General features: G+C 42.6%; 1 protein-coding gene across 1 annotated transcript in view; it reads right to left on the bottom strand.

Annotated features, from left to right (window-relative positions):
* The window catches only part of PPARGC1B (PPARG coactivator 1 beta), a 139,360-nt gene that overhangs the window by 30,813 nt on the left and 83,746 nt on the right, over window positions 1-24,801 (bottom strand). Inside the window, exon 2 of the mRNA XM_048490575.1 lies at window positions 10,243-10,416. Coding sequence (XP_048346532.1) covers window positions 10,243-10,416 — 174 coding nt within the window. The remainder of the gene's footprint in view (window positions 1-10,242; window positions 10,417-24,801) is intronic.

The following is a 24,801-nucleotide window of genomic DNA, read 5'->3' as shown; positions in this document are numbered from 1 at the left end:
TACCTTGGGGTGTTCCTTAAAAAAGCAGTTCCTTGAAAGGGCAGCAATCTTGCTTTTAGTCAGGAATAGAATGGATTCAAAACAGAAAGCTTTCTGAGAGCAACACCCTATTCAGGAGAATTTGTCTTGCAAGTCTGAAAGGTTCAGTCACATAAACAGCTGCGAACTCTAATCTGATCCTGTAATAGCCAATTCAGATCTTTAGGAGAACATGTGATACTGTCTTTTCTTTTCTTTTTTTGCTGTCAAATCACAGCTGACTTATGGCAACCCCATAGTTTTTTCAAGGCAAGAGACTTTTGGAGTTGGTTTGCCTTTGCCTGACTTCATGTCATGATATTCCTTGGAGATCTCCCATCCAAATACTAGCCAGTGTCAGGGCTGAGAGTATGGTACCTTTATACACATAACTGTACTGATTGCCTTTGTTCTTTGTTTTGCTTTCCAGATTTTTCCTGAGGTGTTGATTTTTCATATCAGAAGCTATTTTGATGGGAGAATAAGAACATAAGAACAAGCCTGCTGGATCAGACCAGAGTCCATCTAGTCCAGCACTCTACTACTCGCAGTGGCCCACCAGGTGCTTTTGGGAGCTCACATGCAGGATGTGAAAGCAATGGCCTTCTGCTGCTGCTGCTGCTTCTGAGCACCTGGTCTGCTAAGGCATTTGCAATCTGAGATCAAGGAGGATCAAGATTGGTAGCCATAGATCGACTTCTCCTCCATAAATCTGTGCAAGCCCCTTTTAAAGATATCCAGGTTAGTGGCCATCACCACCTCCTGTGGCAGCAGTGATGTTGCGTGAAGAAGTGTTTCCTTTTATTAGTCCTAATTCTTCCCCCCAGCATTTTCAATGAATGCTCCTTGGTTCTAGAATTGTGAGAAAGAGAGAAAAATTTCTCTGTGTCAACATTTTCTCTCTGTCAACATTTTCTACCAAGCAAGCAAACACCCCTTCCCTGTGCATTTTTGAAATGGGATGACCACATGGAGGATTATATCATATGCTTGCTTGAACATTTGAATTGGATCTCAGACACCTGAGGATATGCTTGACTTTACGGAAGAAAAGAATCCCCACCGAGTTTGAATGTTTTCTACAGCCATCCTTATCTTGAATGCTAAACCGCAACTATTCATGTCAGCTGTGTTAGCGGCTACAGTGACAGCATCCCAGAGGAAAGCATCCAGGGCGCAGCATTCTCTGAGCAAATTTATTTTCCTTCTGATGTTAGCAAGGCACTTCTGCATGCAGGACATCAGCAGGATCCATTTAATCAGGCACCACTCATTCCTAAAAGACTGGTCTTTTACATTTCTGTTCTGTTTATCTTTTCCTCAGGAAGTTCTGCAGAAAATATGCATCCCGCAATGATGGTCGGTCAATTATTTTGGACCTTTTACAAGAATAGCATAAATTTGAGATGTGAAAGTATCACTGTGGGAAGAAATTCTTGAAAAGTTCATCATCAGTGAATAATTCCACTACAAAATACTAGCTGGCAGGTATTAGTTACAAAGATCATTCTTATGGTAGGAAGAAAAAAAGACTCAAAGACTTTTCTCTGTGCTTAATGTTAATATACTGTATACTATAATGTTAATATAACAGGAAGATGTTTCTTTCTGTTTGTTTCTCAGTCCTACATTGGCCCAAGTCACAATTTGGCTGGAAGTAACAGCCCTCATTCTTCACTGTTTTTCTTAGTTACTGCTTCACTTCTCAATTATTTCCATGACAGACTTCAGAGTGCCTCTGCAGGGCTCCCCTTCTGCCTTTCTCTTCACCGAGCGGAGATACAGATGCACATTTTATATCCATCATGCGTGCTCATCCATCATCATTTTAAATCCGTTATTTATTGCTGCTGTGTTCCTTCTGTGCATTTTAGTGGTGCTAGATGTCTGGGCACACACAAGCAAGAGGCACCTCATAAAGTCTACCTTCCATAACAGGACATGACATATGCTTTGTTTGTGGATACTTTGTTTGACTAAATGTTACTTCTGGCACAGTACTACTTGGTTGGATCCTACTTTGTTACTAGAGCACCACATATGCCTCCAACTATGAATAATTCTGGGTACTGAATTAATGTTCTGCTTTTGTATGATGTGTGTATCCATGATGGTGGGGTAGAATAACCTATTTGGTTGATGGCCAAACTGCCAATTTTTACCTAGCTAATGAACAGTATTTGGGTTTTTTTTTTAGACCTCATACTTTCTCACAGACATGGAGGTTTGGTTCACATGTGCATGTCAATCCATTGCTGACTGAAACCTCAAATGATGACTTGCATCACAGACAGGATACCACAGAGGAAATATTTATATTGTTTTACATTGCCTCAGATGCTCTTCACAAGAATTGGTCTACATATCCCATTGCCAGTTATCTGGTGTACACTAACCACAGAACTAGAAAGATGAAATTGTGTCTCCATGAGTGTATGAATCATGGTTGTGAGAGATAGGTTCATGAACACATGTCCTGTCTCATTTCGACACTAGCTCATAAACTTTTTCCTCTTCCACTGGTTCTTACACATTTGGAGCAACTCCAAAGAAACAGCAGCACACAGGACATGGTAGGAGGCTGGCTGAATCCTTTCCTACAGTTGTAAACTGCTTCAGGTAGCAAAAAATAGGATTCTTTGTTCTCATACTAGCTCATCCCCAATGGTTGATCTGATTAGCTTGCTTGGCCCTCTGCTATAATTATACCAAGTGGTAGCTAGAGGGGCTCCATTTGTCATGATTCTTTACTGCAACACCCCCTTGAGTCAGAACCTTCCATATTCCTGGGAGAGAGAATTAATTCAGACTGCCTCATATTGTGCAGTAGAATCTAGTCATGGTTCTTGCTGGAGCACCATATCAGGCAGAAAGAATTGTGATCCTCCAAGATCCCTATTTATTTCTACTTATCGAGCTGTCTACTGATCTATCCACTTAAGTACATTTTATCCCACCTTTCCTCCAAAGAGAGTTCACAGTTCTCCTTTCCCTATTTTTATCCTCACAACAACCCTCTGGGTTAGGTTAGACTGACAAAGGGCAACAGGCCCAATTGTGAGCTTCAGGGCAGTGTGGTGATTGGAACTTGTGTCTCCCAGACTGATATCTGAGTCCCACAGGAGATTTCCATTTTCATAAATTAGGATACTTATGAAAGAAACAGAGCTCACTAAGGGCAGGACCCCTTGGGCTGCACCCAGTATTGAGCATACTGCATCTGACACATGAAACTGGTGGATTTATAATAGATACATGAGCTGAGATACTTATGGAGAAGGGGCCTTCTCTCTTGCGGAAAGGAGGACATTTTGTCAGGTGATTCCCACTGATGAGTCAGGGAGGCAGGATTGATTTTTTTTTCTCCTAGCTTCCAGTTCCAGTGGGAGTCACTCTTCAGTTTCAGTTTTGGGACTGTAAGCAGCGGAAGTCCATAAACTTCTCCACATTCAAGTGTAACTACAAACTCTTAGGAAACTTGTTAAGAATTAATCAGAGAACAATCAATATTAGAATGAGAATACATTCAAATGAAAATACATTCAACAGCAGACTGTTAGTATGAGACAGTGCAAGGAAGAAGACAAGAAGCCATGTACGATGGAATTGGGAGGGTCAAAATGTCCTCCTTTCCTCATGGAAGAAGGCCCCTTCTCGGTAAGTAACCAATAGATTGTTCTCCTTGAGAAGGACATCTTGTTGGGACGTCCCTGAGCAATCTCCTATTTCCCGGGTGCGTAATCGTCCAGAGCCCCAAGATAGCCTGCAGTACTGCACTGGCTGACTGGTAGATATTCAGCTTGCAGTGATGGATAAATGTTGATAGAGTCAACCAAGTGGCTGCCCTGCATACTTGGTCAAACAAAGCTCTGTTACAGAATGCTGCATTGGTTGCAACACTTCTCAGGAGTGAGCGGTTATCCCCTGAGGCAGTGGCAAATGATACATAACTTGATGTGATACTTCCATGATACATAACTTGATTTACTTGCTTATTGTGGCTTTTGACATGCATTGACCCAAGTTAGGGCTGGAAGCTGAGATGAAGAGGTATTTGGACTTGCAAATTGACTGTGTCTTTAGAATGAAGCACTTCAGAGCTCTTCTAATGTCCAGCTTGTGCCAAGCACTCTCCTTTGAATGAGAAGGTCTAGGACAAAAAGATGGAAGGTTGATCTCCTGTTGAGTATGGAGGGTGGAGTTGACTTTGCATCTGAAGGTTGGGTCTGTTCATAACACAACCACATCCTTGTGGAAAGTGACTGGTCATGTCTCACTGAAAGTGCCTCAAGCTTGGAAACTCTTTTTGTTGATGTATAGACCACTAAAAATAGTGTCTTCGTTGTGAGCCACCTAAGTGGAATGTCCTGGATGGGCTCAAACAGGGGGCTTGGATAGGGCATTCAGTATTGTATTTAGCGTTCAGGTGGGAAATCTGTGGTTAGTGTGAAGATCCTTTATGGAAGCTCCTTGGAGGAAACAGATGACATTTGAGTGTCTAGTTATAGGCATGTTGTTGAAGAAAGGAAATACAGTGGCCAACACGACCATTTGCCTCCTGAGAGTGGCTGTTCTGAGTCCTCTGTCTGCTCCCACTTGCAGGAACAACAAGACTACATTGAGATCTGTTTGGAGGCTAGACTGGTGTTTCCTTCTATACCACCAGATGAAGGCCTTTTATGTGGAGTTCTATATCCTGATTTGAAGTGCAGGAGAGCTAGATGAATGGCTTGGAACTCCAAGAGGCTGATAAGTAGTAGAGACTCTTCTGAAGTCAATTTCCCTTGGATTGGAGCTCCATTCAAGATTGCTTTCCAGCTGGAGAAACTGGTATTTGTGAAGACTTGGGACGGTTGTTGAATTAACTAGAAGTGACATTGTCTGAGGTTGGATGTCTGGATCCACCAAAGGAGGCTGGATCGGACCCTTGGTGGAATATGAACTGGACAATTGCCTCTCTGAAAGATTTGACATTGAAAGAGGCATAGAAGTTGTTGGAGGGGGCTAGAATGCATCCTGCCCCATTGGATGATCTCCGTGTTAGAGACTAACAGACCCATTAGAGCCAAAAACGAAATTAGAGGAGCAAGAGGCATCTTCATCACAGGGATAATCATTTCTCTGGTCCTAGAGATCTTCTTTTCCAATCGCAGGAACTTGTTCAGGGTAGTGTCCATGAGAACCTCCAAGTGTTCTAGGTGTTGGGTTGGAACAAGGGAGCTCTTGGTTAAATTTAACAAAAAGCCAAAGGTCTGGAGACAATAGATGGTGTGCAATGTCTCCAACCTCATCTTCATTCTCAAAGAGGAACTCCCTCCTCCACTCTCTCAGATTCACTCTCCGATTCCAGCCCTGGCACCAGTACTACCTTCCTGTAGACTGGAACTGATTTCTGAGCTGTCTTAGTAGGCCACTTGGAGGAATTTCTAGGAGAAGTGCCCTTGGAAGAAGGGTCTGAAGGAGCTCCACCAGGTCCCACCAGATGCAAGCCCTGTTGCTGACAAAACAAGCGCATTTCCTCTCTCATTGATTGTCTCCACAAGTAGATGAAGCCGGAGGGAAGAGAGAAGGAGTCTGGTGCTGCCCAAGGAATGGGGGAAATTGGCTGGTGTGATCCAATGTGACTTGGTCCACCTGGCCCTCCCTGCCATTTTCCCACTCCATCCAAACTTTTCTGGGTGGGATGGCTTCAGTGCTATCATTTTCTCACCCAAAATGGCCACCTCCACTTGAGACACTCCTCGTGCTGCCCTCCAAAGCAAGGCTTTTTGGCGCAAGCGACCAACTCCATCTCTGACGAGGCAAGGGTAGCCTGACCATGGACACTGCCTGCCTCTGCTGCGATCTGTTCCATTGCATACACAACTATGCAATTTCTCAGAGACAAAGCTGCTCTCATAACCACTCCCTTTTGCGTGCAGTTTGAACAGTGATGGCGTGCTTTCCCAACTGCCTATATCGACCAGTGATAGAGAAAGGAGTAGGGAAAGAAGGGAGAAAGCCCAGCCAAGAAGACGGCAACGGAGGAAGAAAGGAAAAGAAAAGAGTACACAGAAGGCTAGAAGCTGCAATTAAGGCAAAATACTGAAACAGTTTTTAGTAAAGAGTAGAACAGCTACTCTGATAAACTTCTCCTTGTTGAGGCAGGAACAAAACTGAAACTGAAAAGTGACTCCCACTGCAACAAGAAGCGCTAGAAGAAACAATCAATCCTGCCTCTTTGATTGGTCAGTGAGAATCACTCAACAAGATGTCCTCCTCCTCAAGGAGAAAACTGGAAGATAAATCAAGTTAACAAGAGGGTACCTCCACGTAGCAGTGGTTCAGAACATGCCCTGAATATGGGAACAGTACCTCTGGCACTGCAGCACACCCCAATGAGAGACATTTCACTTTGAGAGGAAAGCCAAAGGCGGAACAGAAATGCGTGGGGTGTGCAGGGAGACTCCTATCACCCTTAAGCAAGCTATGCTGCTTTCATCTTCTCCTCTCCATCATCTACCTGCACTGCATCTCAGCGTGGTGATTTGTTTAATGGGACCACATATATTTAGAGAGCAAAAGCAAGAGGGAGTCTCAGCTATAAATATCCATGTGCATAGAGATGTAGAGGTGACGGCAAAGCTGAAGAGTTAGATAAAAGGAGAAGCTTTTTGCGCACTGGAAATTAACGTTCCTGGGACACGTCACTTTGAGCTGCTTCGTAGGAGCCTCTTAGAAACTGCAGCTCCCCCCTGCCCTTACTGCCTCCCACTCACCACAGAACAATCCGTCAGGTTTCAAAATCAAGCTGGATGCGTGAAGCGGTATCCTGTAATTTCCTTTTAATAATACATCACAAGAGGATTGGCTCGGCAGCCATCTCTCACTCTTCTACCTCCTCATTAGCTTTACTACACTTGCTTCATTTAGAAACTAAGCGCAAATTAATGGAGCACTAATCATCTGCAGAAGAGATATTAATAGGCTGGACCCTCCCCCCTCCTCCCCATCCATAGCCACCTTTCCTCAGCTTCCTCATCCTTGATCCAGAAAAAGAAGAGAAATAAGCCTGTGTAGTGGAAAATTAAGAGGCTAACCCAGGCAGTATACAGAACACCCCAGGACTGTGTATGGGTCTCAAGGAGAAAAGTGGCCGAATTCTATGCTGCTTCAATTTGGAAACCCCAGTTTCTATCATGGTTCTGTCATGGTTTCTCCCCACTTGGAACAAACCTGCCACCACCTTTACCCCTCCCCCGCCCAAGTGACACTAACTTGTAAAAAATGGTGCTTGTTTTTGTTTCACCTGCATATAAGTGACATATAAAGGGATCAAAAATGCTGTAAAATAAATAAGTGTATTGGGAACACTGAGAACAAAATGGGTGAAGTGGAAAGGCTCACAACAGCAACACAGAAAGCCAAAAATAAACAAAAAGGTGCCTTCTGAGAAGAACCTAGTCCTAAGTGATAAAGAGCTCTGGCACAAATGGTTTATTTTGATGAAACACCCTCCCCCACCCCAAGAAAAGATTATTTTCTTACTCTGTGTGTGTATGAGAGAAAAAGAAAACTGTTTGTGAAGATTCCTAAATTAGCTGGGCATTTCCCCCCTAGAAGTTATGCTTGTAACCCATATATCAACAGCCTCAGATTTGGTTCATAGTCCTCCAATTGAAAGGCAGTACAACAGGTAAAGATTCTAGGGAACTCCTGACTAATTTTACTAGTGCTAGACCAGGGGTAGGGAACCTGCGGCTCGAGAGCATATTTCATCGCGGCTCTTTCTGCCGTCAAGCACTGCTTGGCTCCATCGAAAGGCTGGACAGCTGTTGGCCCCATCCTTGCCCGCCCTGCAGGCAGCAGGGCGGGCGCATCAACTGCCCACAGCTGGCTGGGCTGCGCCGCGGGCTTCTCCTCTCGCCCGCCCCGGTAGAGCCGCTGGCCCCATTCTTGCCCGCCCTGCAGGCAGCAGGGCGGACGCATCCATGTGCTTCTCAGAATGAGCGGAGTAAAAGGTAAAAAATCCCAATATATACAGTGTTATCTTTATTTTAAATGTCAAAAATTATTTGCGGCTCCAAGTGTTTTCTTTTCCCATGGAAAACGGGTCCAAATGGCTCTTTGAGTGTTAAAGGTTCCCTACCCCTGTGCTAGACAATATTAATGGGCATGGGCCAGTAACTTGTCTTAGTATAAGGCAACCTGTTATGTACATATACATACTGTGCAGGGAAGCATACATTTGAGAAGACAGAAAAGCCTTCAGCAACCATTAATCAAGGTACAGTCAGAAACAAAGTTTGCTAAAGCTGGAGCGTGATCCAATATTGCTCCCTTAGATAAGAACCACAGGACTTACTCTTTCACTTGTCCTTTGATAAACTAAGGGTAGATACTAATGTTAGTGTTTTCCCTTCTCAAGAGGAACACATTTTATAAGCTTTGCACCAAAACTCCTACAAGCAGGAATCTAGCATTCCTCTCTTCCTGATTATGGCTTATTCAGATGCAAATAAACCAAGGCATGCTGGTTTTTTAAAACATAGTTAGCAAAACTAATGTGAATACAAAACCAAAGTTTGCAAAAGAAAGTTCTTATGCCTCACTATCTGGAAGTTTGATGAGGCAGTGGGAGGAGGGAGTAAGGAAACTAGGGGGTAATATGACAGGGAAGTTTTCCAACCAACCTCTTGCAACTGAAGAGGATGGTACTGATGGGACATAAATGCTGGCATAGCAACCTAGCATTGCCCTATCTCATGGCTTGGGAGGATGTTCTGGTTTCAAAAAATGCAGCAGTACTGACACTCTTTTTCTTTCCCTGCACCTAGTTGTTCCTCACCAAGAAATCATGCATTCATGGGTTCTTCAGTAGGTTGGGTTACTATTCATTTGCTGCTGCCTGACTAAGCCAAGTGTGTGTCTCCACTATACCTCCCTTTCTGATGATGCCCAAGCAGCTCCCAGTGCCCTTTGTGAGAATTTTAGTTACCTATAAAATCGGATCCTTTCTCCTTCTGTCTGAATTTTGGCATGCAGAAACTCAGACAATGAACATTTCATCCAAATTGGGCAGAAAACAGAAAAAAGTTACAACCAGGAATGTTTTTTTCTATTGAAACTAATGGAAACAAAAATACATAAAAACAAGGGAAATATAGCAGCAAAACAAACACAGATAGTACCAAAATTAGAAAACAAATAATTGTTTAAAAATGAACCCACAATGAAAACATACAAAAATAAAACTGAGCATTCGCTCACTCTGAAACTCTTTGCCTGCTGAGGTCCCCTCTTTGTTATTCTTTCACAGGGACTGAAACACTGGTCTCTTTTGACAAGCATTTGATCAAGTCTCTACAGATCATAGCGATTTGGCCTTGTTTTATTTCAGGGAAATTTCTATGGTACCTTTTCGATATTGACTGAGTTCCCTCATTTATGCAAACCACCATGTTGTGTATAATAAAAAACAAACAAACATATTCCTGTATCTTTGTCTTATGCTAAGACAAGTCACTGCATTGGTCAAGCCTCAGCTGGAGTATTATATATAGTTCAGGAGAACTCACTTCACAAAGGATGTGGACAAAATGAGCAGGTGCAGAGGAGTGCAACAAGGATTATCAGGGGCCTAGAGACCAAGCCCTATGAGGAAAGGCTGAGGGACCTGGGAATGCTTAGCCTGGAGAAGAGGAGACTGAAGGGGGATATGACTGTTCTCTTTAAGTGTTTGAAGGGCTATCACTTAGAGGAGGGTAGAGAGATGTTCCTGTTGGCAGCAGAGGATAGGACTCTCAATAACAGGTTTAAATTTCCCACAGAATTCTGACTGGGTATTAGGAAAAAAATTATAGTAAGGGTTGTGCAACAATAGAATCAGCTACCTAGGGAGTGGTGAGCTCCCCCTCTCTGGTAATCTTTAAGCAGCTGCTGAACAAACACTTTCTAGGATGTTCTAGGATGATCCTGGATGATCCTGCACTGAACAGGGTAGTTGGTCTAGATGGTCCATATCACCCCTTCCAACTCTATGATTCTATGATCTGTAGTCTCATCAGTGATATTTGCCCACAGCACACACACATAAACCCTCCGCAGAAATGTGATTCTTCTCTGCTACGGGCTATCCATTAGCATAAAGATCACTGATTTGCCAAGACTGTGTTATAGCTGAGGAGACGTTAGAAACCTGTGAAAGAAGGCTGTGTCCAGATCAAATTCCACAGCATAGAGTACCTGAAAAAGCTCAGAATCATCTGTGCTGTACTGGCTGGACTCCGTTTCAGAGCGCTCGCAACACCACTGTAGTTCGTTGAAGCAATTGGCTGAGTCAAAGTCACTGGCATCCAACTGGGACAAATCAATCTCTGGGAAATCAGAGTAAAGGTGCTCCTCACCAGATACTTCGTACTGTGGAGGGGGGAAAAAAAAGATGGTGAGCTTGGCAATTTCAACTGCTTGCCTGCAAATCCATGGGCAGATGAATAAGGCATAACAACGCACACACGGTTTTCACAAGATGTACCATTAGATATTTTAGCATGTTCAAACATTGCCCAACAGAAGGTCACACTGACATGAAGCCAGGAGCCAAAAGCCAAACTCTCCTAAAACAAAGTTGGTTTCCACAAGACTTCAAGCAAGAACTGTAGTCACACAATTCCAAAATGCAGAGTGTGGCAAATGCAATTGACAACAATGCATAATGAGGTTTTTATTCTGAAGGAAACAGACATTATATGCCTCCAGAGCAAGTGTTACCAAATCACATTACTGCAATTAAGCATTCTGGGACGAGTCAGTTTGTAAATCTATGGGCCAGAGGCAGAAGATGTGTGATTCATAATAAACCTGCTGTCACCCACAGTAGAGACACAGAAGATGTCAGAAGATAAGAAACATAATGATTTTGGGGACAGCAACAATTCTTTACCTATGTATAGATGGACAGGAATTTGCTTACTTGCCCTTCATGTCCCCAGATAAAAAATAACTATGTGGTCAAAGAATGCTAGCTAACATATACCCAATGCAAAAGGTTGAGAAAACTAAATTCACTTTCCCAACTTTGGAACTGGAGCAGAGTTAATCTTACTTTTTGAAAACCCAAAGTCTTCTCCTGTGTTTATATTCACTCTGCTCCCTCTTAAATGATGAAAAAATGTGCTGCTGAAATATTTCTCATCCCACTAAAACTTTCTTGAATTTCAGACCCCCTCCCCCCACACCAATATTATCTACAGGCAAATTAGTAACCTGGCTTACTTGGAAAATTATTAGAATGTAGGCATATCTTCCTCCCCATAAGAAATAAGTGATTGTTTATATATTTATTTTTATCATTGTATTCTATGAACATGTGCATAAATGGCTTTCAAAAGACTGAGCAGAAAACACACTTGCTACAAAATATTCTTTATTAATCATTTTTATTGGTTTATCTTCAGAAAACTTACACAACACCTTTCTGTCCTCATTAGCACCACCAAGGTAGATAACAAACTGAAAGATACATAATAAAGCCACATTTTAAATAACACTAAAATAAACAAAAACCACACCATTAAAACAATTAAAACTAGAGCTAAAATATATACAAAAACATAAAAAACAACAATTAAAACACGGGTGGGAAACAGGGATCACTGGGGAAACACCAAATGACACAAAAATAGAATTCACCTGCTGGAGAAAGATGGCAACAGAAAGGAAAAGGTGAGTCTATCTGGGGAGAGAGTTCCAGAGCTTTGGTGCCACAAATAGAAAGGCCCTCTCCTGGATTGCTCCCTGCCTAATCTTGGAGGATGCAGACACCAGAAGCAGGGCCTCAGAAGATGACAGTAGTGGTCAGCTAGGTTCATAAGGTGAAGGGTATATTGGTTCCAAACCATACAGAGCTTCAAAAGTCAACACCAGCACTCTGAATTGTGCCCAGAAACAGATTGGCAGCAAGTGTAGATGGACCAAGATATAGTCCATATGGATCACTCTAGGCTGCAGCATTCTGCACCAGTTGAAGTTTCCAAACAATTGTCAAGAGCAGCCCCACATAGGGTACAGTACAGTAATCTAGATGTAACCAGGGGTCTATACCAGCAGCCAGATCTTTTCTGCCAAGAAAAGGCCTCAGCTGGCTAACCAGTCAAAAGTGGTAGAAGGCACTTCTGGCCACAGCTGCTACCTGCTTATCCTGCAGTAGGCCTGGGTCCAAGAGCAACCCCAGACTACAGACCTGTTCATTCAAATGGAGTGCAGCCCCATTCAGGACAGGGGATAACTTAAATAACTACGCAGTAATTCCATCTGAGAGGGATGCTGTTAGACAGTTAGACAGTTTTTACATGTTACATGAAACTCTTCTTTATTTCTTGTGTAGATGGAAATATTAAAAATCTGCACTATTAGAAATGTCACTCCTACTGTTTTCCAGAGCAACAGCAGCCAAGCTTCCTATATTAAGCAGCCCAGATGTTTTGCTTCATATTGTCAAGTCTGCTTTTTTTAGGGACAGAAAAATGGTCGCCCATCAAATTACTCAAATGAAAAGACTACATTTCTAGAGACAGTCTTTTTAAAAAGGAAGAAAGATTGTGGCCAGCATTACATGCTATGCTAAACATAACTGAATTCATAGTAACTTTTGGAAAGCTCTACTGGCCTCAGAGAGTTGCCCCAGAGGAGAATATTGATGATTTCTTCAGGTTAGAGTAAACTCCAAGAAAAGCAGAACAGGTGAATGGGATCTTAAGGAACACTTCAGCTACTCCAGCTGTTGATGAGGTAATGTTGACATCCAGAGCTTATCCTGCTGCCCTGGTGGTCAGCACTTCGGAAGAAAAGGAAGAGGCATATAGAGTACACCAGACAATCACAGATCAGGTAAGGCTCTGGAACAGAAACGGTGACAATTCAGAGGTGGCGTTTTTGTAGCCAACTTGTCAACTCCTTCCCCATTTCCCCCTCCCCATCTTTGACCTTTCTTTTCCTTCTCTTTTTCCACTTCCATCTATCGCCTAAATGTACTCCTCTCTGTGAAACCCATGGCATCAAAAAACAGCCAACTTCAATATTTCCTCATACCCAGTGCCAATTTCTGCTTATAGAAACAGTTTCTCCAGACACCAGTTCAATAAGGACTCTAACAATCCATTGTATTCTTCCCCTGCTCCTCGAATCCAGCCAAAACGAGAGTATAATAGAGCAGAATCAATGGCTGGCGCATGTAAGGCAATCTAAGCTCTAAGAACGGAGCTAAAAATATCCAGTCAATCACACAGAGCAGCTGAGACCCAGCCTCATTTCCACCACATTCGCAAGGCATACGCAATTGCATTAAACTCCAACACGGACGGCAAGAATGAGTGACCGCAAAGAACACAGTAATGCTGCACTGCACCATTACAGCTAAGCCTACTAAAGGTCATATGCATGCTGGAGAAGCGATTTTCCAAGGTCCAGAATGAAGGGCGAGTGGGTAGGAGAGAGCAGTTTAACACTAAGACGAGGCCTGCTCAGACAAGGACTTAAGCAAAATGGTGCCATCTGGCACTGCTGAGATCTTCACCTTGGAGGGCAGAAGCTCATATCTGTTCACATACATTTTATGCAAGCCTTATAATTTCATTGCTACCCATAGTCTGCAATTTGCTTGCATTATTCTTCATTAGTGCTGCTTGCTTGTCTTCAAAGGAAAAGTACAGCAAGTTGTTCGTTGTTATCCACACACTCATTCTACAAGGTGTGTTACACTAACGATAACTTGTCAGAGGTCCCCAAATGAACTTCCATAGTGGTATGGGCTACGAACCCAGCTCTCACCGATCCTAGTGTACCCACTTTACTCCCACTCAACAATTTTAAATATGGAAACTCCACAAACAGGAAATTCCTTTTGGGTACTAGACCCCAAACTGTCTCCAAATTTCAGTCTCCAAGCTGGAAACTTCTTGCTGGCACCAGTACCAAAGCTGGCACCAGTACCAAAGATTCACCCTTCAGTCCTTCCTCTTTGAAACAACAAACCCCTTCCAGGCAAGCCATAGTTGATGAAAAGCCTTTGTCCTCATAATGACCAAGACTAGTATTCAAAACAGCAGCCAAGAAATGAAAATCCATGAAGCTCTTTTATGTTAAGACCTGCTGAACTGTAGGAGCTTCCTAACAATGGGGAGAGAAAATTTATTTATTTTGCATTTAGCTCTCAGATCACAAGATCAACTGAGCATTTGAGAAGCCATAATGAGAGAATAACATCCTGGGCACTGCTTTGAAGTTTTCTGAATAATCTCTCTAGGACTCAACAACCAATTTTCACATGAAGTTACAGAAATGAAAGAGCATTCCTCTCTACACCCCCCCCCCCCATGTTCTCTTTACTAACTGGGATAATCTCAGATTATAGGGCTTGTTTCCCGCAGGAATAGGACTTTGTGTGCTATCCATGTTTTCTAATTTAGTTTAGGACGCACAATGTCCCATAACAGTAAAGACAGTCCTCCTCCTGTTTTGCATGAATTACATCCAGTAAAGGATCAGATAAATGGGCAGCAGGTTACAAAATGGGAGCTCCACAGAAGGTGCATACATATGGCTGCATGGGAAAGTTCCTAATTTAACATGAAAGAAGGGTGCTAACTCCGCTCCAGTCTGTCAAGTGTATAAAAAAAGATTCCCCTCATGCCACATAATAGCCATGACAAGAACAGCCTTGGAGCCAGAATGCTATTTCCTCAATCACTGATGCTTAAGAGTAGATGTCAGGAGCTTCCAAATAAACAAAAGCAAAAGGGTGTGTGTTAGGCAACTGAACAGTAACAGCTGGCCTGTGGTTTTAACAGTAGTTTGATGGCTGATACCAGCCAGAGAAGCTTTTCTCAGCACGGAGATGGTCACAGTCACCTGCTAATATCTGTATATCAAGCTACTGATAAAACAAAGCACTAAGAAGCAGGTGAAGCTGCCTAGTGTGTGTGTGTTGGGGGGGGGGGGTTTGGAGGCAAATAGGAAAGCTGGAATGGAGGATTTTCCCATTCTGCTGCTTTTCCATGGTCATCTCTCCATGCAACAACATCCTATTTCTATTGTCTAAGGGAAACACAATTAAGAATCAGTGCAGACCGTAAATTATTACTTGGGTTGAAGGGGAATAAAATAAGATTTTTTTCAACTCATACTGCAACACAATGCATGTGGATTTGGTATAGATGTGTGCTAGATGGTATCACATCTGGAAGCTGCCTTTGCTCCCTGGTCTGTACACCTTGCCTCAAAGCAGGCTCATTTGGTTTATTGTTTTTTCTTTGTTTTAGAACTGCCAGTGTGGTATAGCACAGGTCTAATTGAGTAAACAGTGAAAGAGATTCCCCCATCACTACCAAGCTGATGAAAGGAAAAACTCTTGACACATCTTGACATACAACTTAATACACCTTAACATCTTGACATACATCTTTCAGATGAGACTGAAACTGCAGCACAAAATACTGCAGAGCAATGGTTTGTCTGACTTCCTCCTCATTAGGTGAAGAGGCCGAAGACTTAGAGGAGAAGGCAACTGGACACCTAACTCTATCTCAGAAAAAAGCAGTGGGGCACCTCCAGGATCATCCTTTAATCATGTGCAAGGACCCCCAAGAGTCTGGATCAGCCTGGGAAACAGCCTTGTCTTCAGATTCAGACTCAGACCTGAGCCCTCCATCCTAGAGCTTGCTGCTACACCTTTCCCCAATTGACCACTCAAGCCTCTCCAAGCCCTGAACCACATGACTCTCCTCACAACACTTTCTGCCCTAACTACACACAATGCTTTTAAGTAGCTTGGAGCTGCCCTCCTTCAAGAATATTCGTTCTTTGCTATGACAGTGTCTATGATACACTGTTGGATCCAGTCCCCAACTTGTCTCCTGTACCTCAGCCTAAAGTGGGACACATTAAGGCTGAGAAATACACATAATACGGAGTTGTAGAAGAATGAAAACAAGGTTTTATCAGGCACTGGATCAATTTGACTTTACCCTTTGGTTAATTTATAACACACTGGAAGCCAAGACTGAATTGAATTTTAGGTCCCACACAGGTCCCTCACCCTTAAGCGACACATTTTTTAATCTGCTAGCATCGTCACCCATACCTCCAAAGGCAGAGAAATATACACACAATTACGCCACCATTCTGTCCTGTAGCCCAAGTAGAACTGTGTTCCACAGCTGACTAGTCTACAAGCTATGTTCCCCTTGCATGCTGAAGGAGCAGCAACCATGTTCTGAATTCCACACAGGCAGGATGAGCACCTATTCACTCACAAGGACATTTCATTACTGTTACAGCACAGCTATAGTTTACTTAGCTTATTAGTTAATTCAGCCTCCCTTCCCCACCTTCACACCTGTTATAACATTTAGATCATGATTTCCATCAGTATTTCTTCTTCTCCTGGCCCCTGAGTACATGGTTTTCATTAAATGCCCTGGTTTCTCTCAAATCTTTCCCTGGAGACAGAAGTAGATTTTTTTTATTTTTAGCATATCCTTCAATATGCATTTGCAACTGTTTTCTATCCATAAAAACACAAATTCCTGCAAAACAGTTAAATTCCGCAGTTGTCTTTGATGTGTCACAAGGGAAGAGAGCTCAGCTCTGCCATCACAAGGAGCAGCTGACATTAGTGCTTGGGATGTCTTTTGATAATCTCTACAGACATGACACCTCCCTGCTGCCAACAGAACTGGGTAAAAATAAACTCCTGCAATCCAATGCCTATCTAGGTTGCCTACTTGGCATGCTGAGGTCAGCAGTAAGATTCAACTAGTGCCCTGGCACTGCCATATTATTCATGCCCAACTTGAGGTCTATTGGAAGATTAGTAACTTGACAGCTTGCTCCTGACTGCAAGTAGAAACCCCCTAGCAAGTCAAAAACTTATCATTTGACCCATTGGCAACAGACATGAAAAAGCATCATAAACTCAACCCAGATTTAAGTATCTAACAATACATCCCTAAACAGACTGAGACCCTTCTAGGTCTATTGATTTCAACAGACTAAGCAGGACATAACTCTGTTGAGCATTGCACTGTCTATAGTTTTATCCTTTTAGCATCCAAGATTCTCCTTTAATCCTAACCTGCAATAGAAAGTCCACTATTTATTTTTATTATACACATCTGTTCTCTTTCTTTCTCTTCTTTCCCTCTATATCAATCATTTCCCCCTTCCCCCCGCCTCAAAAAAAGAAAGAAAATGGAGGTGGTACTATTATTTCTATCTACCTTAGGTCAAAAGAAGATGTGAGCTGTAACCCACTAAATGTGTATTAGTGGTCTCAGCTTCAGAAATGAAGCAGGAATTCTCTTCACTGTTGAATGCCACTGAGTTAAAGAAGCATAGCCAGGAGGCATAGCAGCTCTTCCTTGGCCAGTTGTCTCAAATGAGTATTTTGAAGGATCTCTGAATACCAGTTTCCTTCCTCCATAGCTTTAGAAACAAGAAATACACTTTTTTGGCCGTATGCCTTACGAAGAACAAGAGCTGAGGCACTTAACAGAAGGCAGAACAGCTGATGATATTTCCGAATCTTCTATCCACCCCCAATTGTGGGCAGGTGGATGGTACAAGACACTACTGCGATAAGCCCAGTGCTTCGAGTGGATAATGGATCTTGGATGGGTTTGTGTTTTTTCTTTCCATTTCCTTTTTCTACTTGTGAAATAAGTGGACTTTGTTCTAATTTTACCCAGTAGGTTGTAAGAAAAACAGCCATTGGGCCTTGGAAGGCAGCCAGCAAAATGGCTAGGAATTCTGAACCATCTTTCATTCCAGACACTTCATTCGTGCACACAACAAGATATAAAAACTGGCCCAGAAGCTGGTGGAATCAGGCTATTTCCTTAAAGATAAAACTTGGTTAGGAATTTCTAAATTGAGCACAGTAGATATCCATACCACTTTGTTTATAAAATGGGTTTTAAAACCCAAATTCTCCAAGGTACAGAAAGTGGCAGAGTATGTTTGGTGAGGCCACCCAAATACATACTATGCCATAAATACACAGTGCGTAGCATTTGATTGTCAAAGAGCCAGTTTGGTGCAGTAGTTGGAATACTGGGCTCAATGTGCCAACTTGGAACTGACATTCTATTTCAGTTTATTCAACTTCACACAGCTATTTGGAGAACAAAATGGGGAAGGGGAAACCACGCTTGCATTCCTGACCTCCTTGAAAGCAATGTAGGGGAGGGGGGGAATCTAATAGCATGTTCAAAGCGCTTCTTATACATCCACTTGCTGTTGCAATGGCACTGTAAGTAAGTGAGTACTGTGATACTCATGCTGCAGATGGGGCTTGAGATAGAGATTGGCTTTCCTAAGAATACTTAATAAGTTCATGGCAGAGTTGAAATTCAAACCAGGGACCTCCTGATTCACAGCAGAGTGTCTTAGCCACTAGGATATGCCATAAGTCAGACTTCAGAGGACTGGGATACCATTGAAAGCGAGAAACTTATAAAAGAGAGGAAATGCCCCCCTTTGCCTTCTTCCCCTTCTGCCCTCTTGCCCCTTCTGCCTTCAGAAATGTTTATTGGCATGACTAGGCAACCGCAAAATGGCCCCCAAGTTTTTCTTTAAAATGTGTACTCTCTATACCTTTAGATCTGGTGAAGGGACATCAGAATTATCTATTGAAATGAGAAACCACCAATTGTTTGATGTCTGCGTGCAACCCAGGCTTTTCTTCTATAGACAAATGAATGTCTGGATGCAGTACTAAATGACTATTAGATAATTTTAAAGTATTGACAGAGGTGCCTGCCATGATAAATCTGTAATCTAAATAGGAAACACAAAATGGACTGGCAGGGTCTCAGGAAACCTCCTCAGAGCTCTTTTGTGTTTGATGTCTTAATTACAAATCAGGCAGTGACACCTTATTAACAGATGCAGGATGGTAATTGTGAACACTGGGATAAGATCTGAAAAACAGTGCTCTCCTGCCACGAGAAGGTTTGTATGTGTGACATGAAGGGCTGCACTGATTTTCGACTAAATTGGTAACACTCGGAACTCACAGAGTTACCTTCAAAGGGAAACATGCTGGGCTTAAACATCAGAATTCAGCCCTTCGCAGTGACAGACAGACAGCTAGATAATTGCTGGCATGGAATTTTAGTCTGTCCTTCTCTCATCAGCTCCAGAGAGAAAACCAAATTCAGAGCTAGGGCACGCTCAAGTACTTGGATGAAAGACATACTGTCTGACTGGAACCAGCAACAGAATTGCCTCCTTGAACTCTCCTCTGATCAGTTATGTGTCCTATGAGCAATTTATTTCCATATGTCTCAGACAACTGGTCTAAAAACTGAGTGACACAATGAACAGCCCCACAAGGTATATCTGTTGCTGGACGGTACTGCTTTGGACCCCACATTTTAAATACTGCACATTTACAAAATTAGTATTTCTGGGAGAAGGGAATCTATCACAATATTTTCCATGTTGGTTCCCCAAGTGATGGGAGTTGTTTTAACATGGCTTCTATATCCATACATGCATCTTAGGACTGCATCTTGTTAGCATGGCCTTCATCCCCTGCCTTATGAATTATTGGATTTTCATATTATTCCTTACACTGTGTGCTGCAAAATGCCAGTTTCCATGTTTGTGTGGGTGGATAGCAGAGTGTCCAAGCTAGAAGCAAGCCTAAGGCAAAACAATCTGTTTGCAGAGATTAAATCTATGAGTTACTCCAGGCGATACTATCTGGATGTCTCATAACGACATGAATCTTTGATTATCCCACCCTGCCAGAATACTCCTTTAACATAATGGAGTCTGTAGAACTCCTGAGCACCACACCTCGCTAAGCTGTTCTTTGGAAGCCCCTGATACTGTGCTTTTGAGAAAATATTTCTCCAAACAATTGCCTCCTCCTTGCATTTCCCCCAACTCTCAGATACGATCTCCCTAACAACAAGATCCCTTCCTGATTCACTCAAGCCTCAGCCAAATTTGAATACTTAAGGCAGAGACTTTAGGAAGTACCTCTGCATAAACCATTCAAAGTTTCACTGATATAATCTAGGACCAATTGGCCCTATTGTCCCGGGGTGTAGAGACAATAGATAAAGCTGCTAATTAGTTCAGCCCCATGAGTCCAGCAAGGAAACCCCAAGCAGTTGCAGAGAAACGAAACCTAAGCTTGAACTTCCCGCCTTATCTAAGCAAAGGGGTATAAAAGTCCTGCTCACCTTAAGCTCATTGCTCATTACTAGCCTGAACCTCCCTTGGTTAAGTTGGTGTGAGAAACGATATATCGTCCTTCGCTTGGGTCCCTATGCTGGCATAGAGATCCTTGCCTTCTTCTGGAACTTCTCTGCAGATCTTCGGTAACGTATAAGTCCCCTGCTTCCCCAAATCCCATTCTATCACCCCACCTATCTTTTCTTCCCTATCTATATACTTAGGAACTGTGTGTATGTGCCTTAATGTCTCACTGTGTGACTGTTTGCAACCAAAACTTATATAAAAATATTTAAACTGCAATTTGGTCTTTTGTGAATTCTCTGCGGATACGTTTCAAGCCGTTTCTGGTATACATAGTCTAAAAAGATCCCCTCCCAGCCTGCCTCTAGCATTGCCAAGCCAAGTAATTCCCCATTGCTCTATAAAAATAAGTCCATACTCTGTTAAACTGAGTAACAATCTAGAAAACAGACATAAGTAAACCTGAGCTCATTGGTACTTTTTTGGAAAACATAAACTAAAAGTTCTTGTGTAAGTCCATGTCACTGGCAACCAAGATTCAGTTAATCCATGCCATCATATCCTCCATAACTATGTATGGGTGTGAAAGTTGAACAATGAAAAAAGCCATCAGGAAGACAGAAATGTATTGTTGGAGAAGAATTTTATGGACACTGTGGACTGCCAAAAAGACAAACAAGTGGGTTCCAGATCAAATCAAGCCTGAACAGTCCCTAGAAACCAAAATGACTAAACAGAGGCTATCATTTGGTCATGTTATCAGAAGACAAGAATCACTGGAAAAGACAATCATGCTAGGAAAAGTTGAAGGTAGCAGTAAAAGAGGAAGACTCAATAAGAGATTAATTGACTCTATAAGCAGCAGGAGCTGCTCTATAAGCAAAGGAGCAGCAGTGGCGTAGTGGTTAAGAGCAGGTGCATTCTAATCTGGAGGAACCAGGTTTGATTCCCTGCTCTGCCGCTTGAACTGTGGAGGCTTATCTGGGGAACTCAGATTAGCCTGTGCACTCCCACACACACCAGCTGGGTGACCTTGGGCTAGTCACAGTTCTTCTGAGCTCTCTTAGCCCCACCTACCTTACAGAGTGTTTGTTGTGAGGTGGGAAGGGCAAGGAGATTGGAAGCCCCTTTGAGTCTCCTACAGGAGAGAAAAGGGGGATATAAATCTAAACTCTTCTTCTTCTTCTTCTTCTTCTTCTTCTTCTTCTTCTTCTTCTTCTTCATCTTCTTCTTCGGAAGTCACTGCTCTCTGTTTGCAAGACCTGGGAAAGGTTGTTAATGATTGGACATTTTGGAGGGCATTGATTCATAGGGTTGCTATGAGTCAGAAGCGACTTGACAACACTTCTCTCTCCCTCTCCCCTCTCCCCTCCCCATCACACGTAATATGTATTTAAATATCTGAAGGTTTGATAACAGCCCTTCTACAAAAGACCTTTGACACTAGAAACACAAGGAAGAAGACCTGGGACTTTGTACATGCTGGGGTCACTATGCTGGGGTCCCTATGCTGGGGTCTTCAAGCAGAACTCATTCAGACAGATAGGCTTTGCCAACAAGAGGTCCAGAAAGACTCCTGGCAAGGCTGAATGAAGCCTGGTTAAATTATTGTTGTCTTACCAACTTTCTTTGCATAACATTCCTGAGTCACATGCTCCACTGATGGACCAAAACTGGGGTGTTTGCAGTTTCCTTTCCCATAAAACTAGTGTAAGGCACAGTCTGACTTGGCAAGTTCATTAAGTAAAAGGCAGAGATTCCTGCCAAATGATAGCAAAGGTGCCACTGCACAAATCTTATGTGAGCTGCCAGTTGAAGACAAGGGGGGCAATTGAGTTGGCTTTCTACTGTACTACTAACTCAGTTCCCCTTCAGGAGAACTTGTATAGTACAATTCCTTTTTCTTACTTGCATAACGGCACTAAAACAAAAACAAATATGAGCCACATATTTGAGCTCTTTCCTGCTCATCTAATAGAAAACAAAATATTTATCTGCTGCGATTTGGCTAACTAATATGGTGATGGTGAACAATTGCAAAGGGACTTGGAACTCAGAGATCATGCACATGATCTGTTCATATAGTCTTAGGCGGATTCCGCATGGGCCAAAAACAGCAGTGTGAAAACAGTGTAAAATGGTTGAAAACGGTGTAAAAGAGTTTACATTGTTTTCATACCACTGTTTTTGGCCCAAGTGGAATCCACCTTAGACTCAATTAACTGGCATCTCTAGTGAAAAGAGCATCAGGTAGCAGAACTTGCAAAATAACCCTGCCTGTGACCTTGGAGAAGAAGTGTTGATGACCAGTCCATTCCAGCACTAAAATGGATGCGTAACAGTAAGATCCAATAGGCAGTGGCTCCCAGCATCCTTAACAACTCAGTAGCAGTTGCTTTTTTGGGTGATGGGACCCATTGGGGTGAATAAGGAAAAAAAACAATCCTGGAAAAGGTCTCCGCTCCAGCCTACCCAAGCCCTGCTCCTTTAAATGAGTCTGGAATTATACACGGCTTTTCTGAACCCCAATAAGTCTCAAAGTGGTTTATAAACTCCTTCCCTTCCTCTCCACACAACAGACACCTTGTGAGGAAGGTGGGGCCAATGGCATAGCAACAATGGGGACATCTGGGAACATTTGCCCTGGGCACCACCATTGTAGGTCATGTGGGGGCGCAAAATGGCTCTCCACGAGGTCCCGCCCCCCTGCTGGGCCCAGCACGAGTACAAGTGCTTCAGAAGCCCAGGCTACACAGAGCCACACTGGCTCTGTACATTAATGATTTTTCAGCAGGCTTGGTCCTGCCTTTGGGCTATCTTTTAGGTTATGGTGAGCATTTTTTAAATTATGATTTTTAACTGTAATGTAGGTTTAACATGTTGTCACTCTGAGCCATTCTGGGATGGGCAAGGTATAAAACTAAAAATAAAAATGAATTTAATTTTTTTTGTTTCCAAATAGTTTTATTGGATTTAAAAAATATAAACATAAAATTAATACAATTTCTTGACAAGGTCCATCAATTTCTTGACAAGGTTTAACAGCATACCCATGAGCCTTTGCTAAATATGCAAATTAATAATTTGCCTGGTTTTCTGAAGCACTTCTAGTTTTGCTCAGCCCGGCAGGGGGGCGCACGCTGCAGACAGGCCTGGGCGCCATTTTGCCCCAGGCTCTGGTTCCCCCTCCTACACCTCTGAGTGGGGCTGAGAGAGTTTGGAGAGAATTAAAACATAAACACAAGTTTATCTGGATATTTCTCTGCTGGAGCCCATCACAGAGCTACCACTAAGGCAGAAGGCTTATGATCTGTTATCCACATTATAATACATTTCTTCTATAATTTTAAATAGAGTAACAATTATAAAATCGGGGATGGTGATGCATTTAAATAATATAATCAGGGTTATGTTTTCCATAACAGCATATAAAAAATCCAGAATAGTACCAGAAAAATATGATATTCAAGTTCCTATTAATCTGAGGGTCAAATGAGACAATAATTCATCTGCAATTACTTTCACAACTGCTGCAGGAACCTGGTCCTGCTGGGCCCATAGCTGGATGGGATGAAGGGCTCCTGTCTCTCCCACATGCCATTTTCAAGAGCCAAAACAGCCATCTGTTTCAGCTCTTGAAAACAGTGTGTGTAGAAAAGACAGGAGCCCCTCATGCCCCCATGCTGCAGTTGCTGTTTTCATAAAAAGGAAACAGCACACTCTAAAATGGTGCTATATCCTCATGGAGGACTTGGGTCTTTGACTCTCAGATTTAAAGAAAGCAAGTTTTGAGCCCTTATGGTTATAAAGACATACTCAAAAGTGTGTGAAAAATGCCTGATGAAATCTCAGGCATCAGGATGGTAACTAAGCTTGCAATTTAAAGAATGCTTTCCTGGGGATAAGCCCCACTGAATAAAATGACACTTATTTCTGAGTATGGTTGCTTAGAATTGCTCCCTAGATATAGATGCAGATAGACAGATAACATTTTGATCGTGGGAAGGGCTTCATTGCTCTGCACAGCACTCCGATTCTCCCACTGGCAAGTAAAACTAATATTATACAAAAGCAAATCAATAAAAGCAAGAGAAATTATAATAATGTGCATAATTAACTCAGGTCACAACATTTAGCCTTTCTGTAAAATTTTAGCTGTACAAGTGCAGCGGTTTAAGAATGGTATAGCGGTTAGAGCAATGGCCTAGGATTTGGGAGACCCAGGCTCAAATCTACGCTCTGCTATGGAAGTTTGTTGGGCGTCATTGGGTGAGTCCCCACACATTCAGTCTAACCTACCTCACAGGATTGCTGTGAGGATAAAACGGACAAGAGCAGTAGGCCACTCTGGGTTACCACTGAGGAGTCAGGCAAAGTATCAGTGCAGTAAACAGAAAACATTTTTTAAAGCTTGAGAGTGCAGAGAGTTCTGAATCTAGTAACGCAGGCATAAATTACACATGCAAATTATTCATGCAGTATCCTTTCACACTCTCACAAAACTGCAAACTGAGCCTGCTTTTCATATTCTGCAGA

Source organism: Sphaerodactylus townsendi, linkage group LG03 (genome assembly GCF_021028975.2).
Source record: "Sphaerodactylus townsendi isolate TG3544 linkage group LG03, MPM_Stown_v2.3, whole genome shotgun sequence".
In the NCBI taxonomy this organism is placed as follows: domain Eukaryota; kingdom Metazoa; phylum Chordata; class Lepidosauria; order Squamata; family Sphaerodactylidae; genus Sphaerodactylus; species Sphaerodactylus townsendi.
The sequence above is the reverse complement of the archived record's forward strand: the minus strand, read 5'-3'. Positions and strand labels throughout refer to the sequence as shown.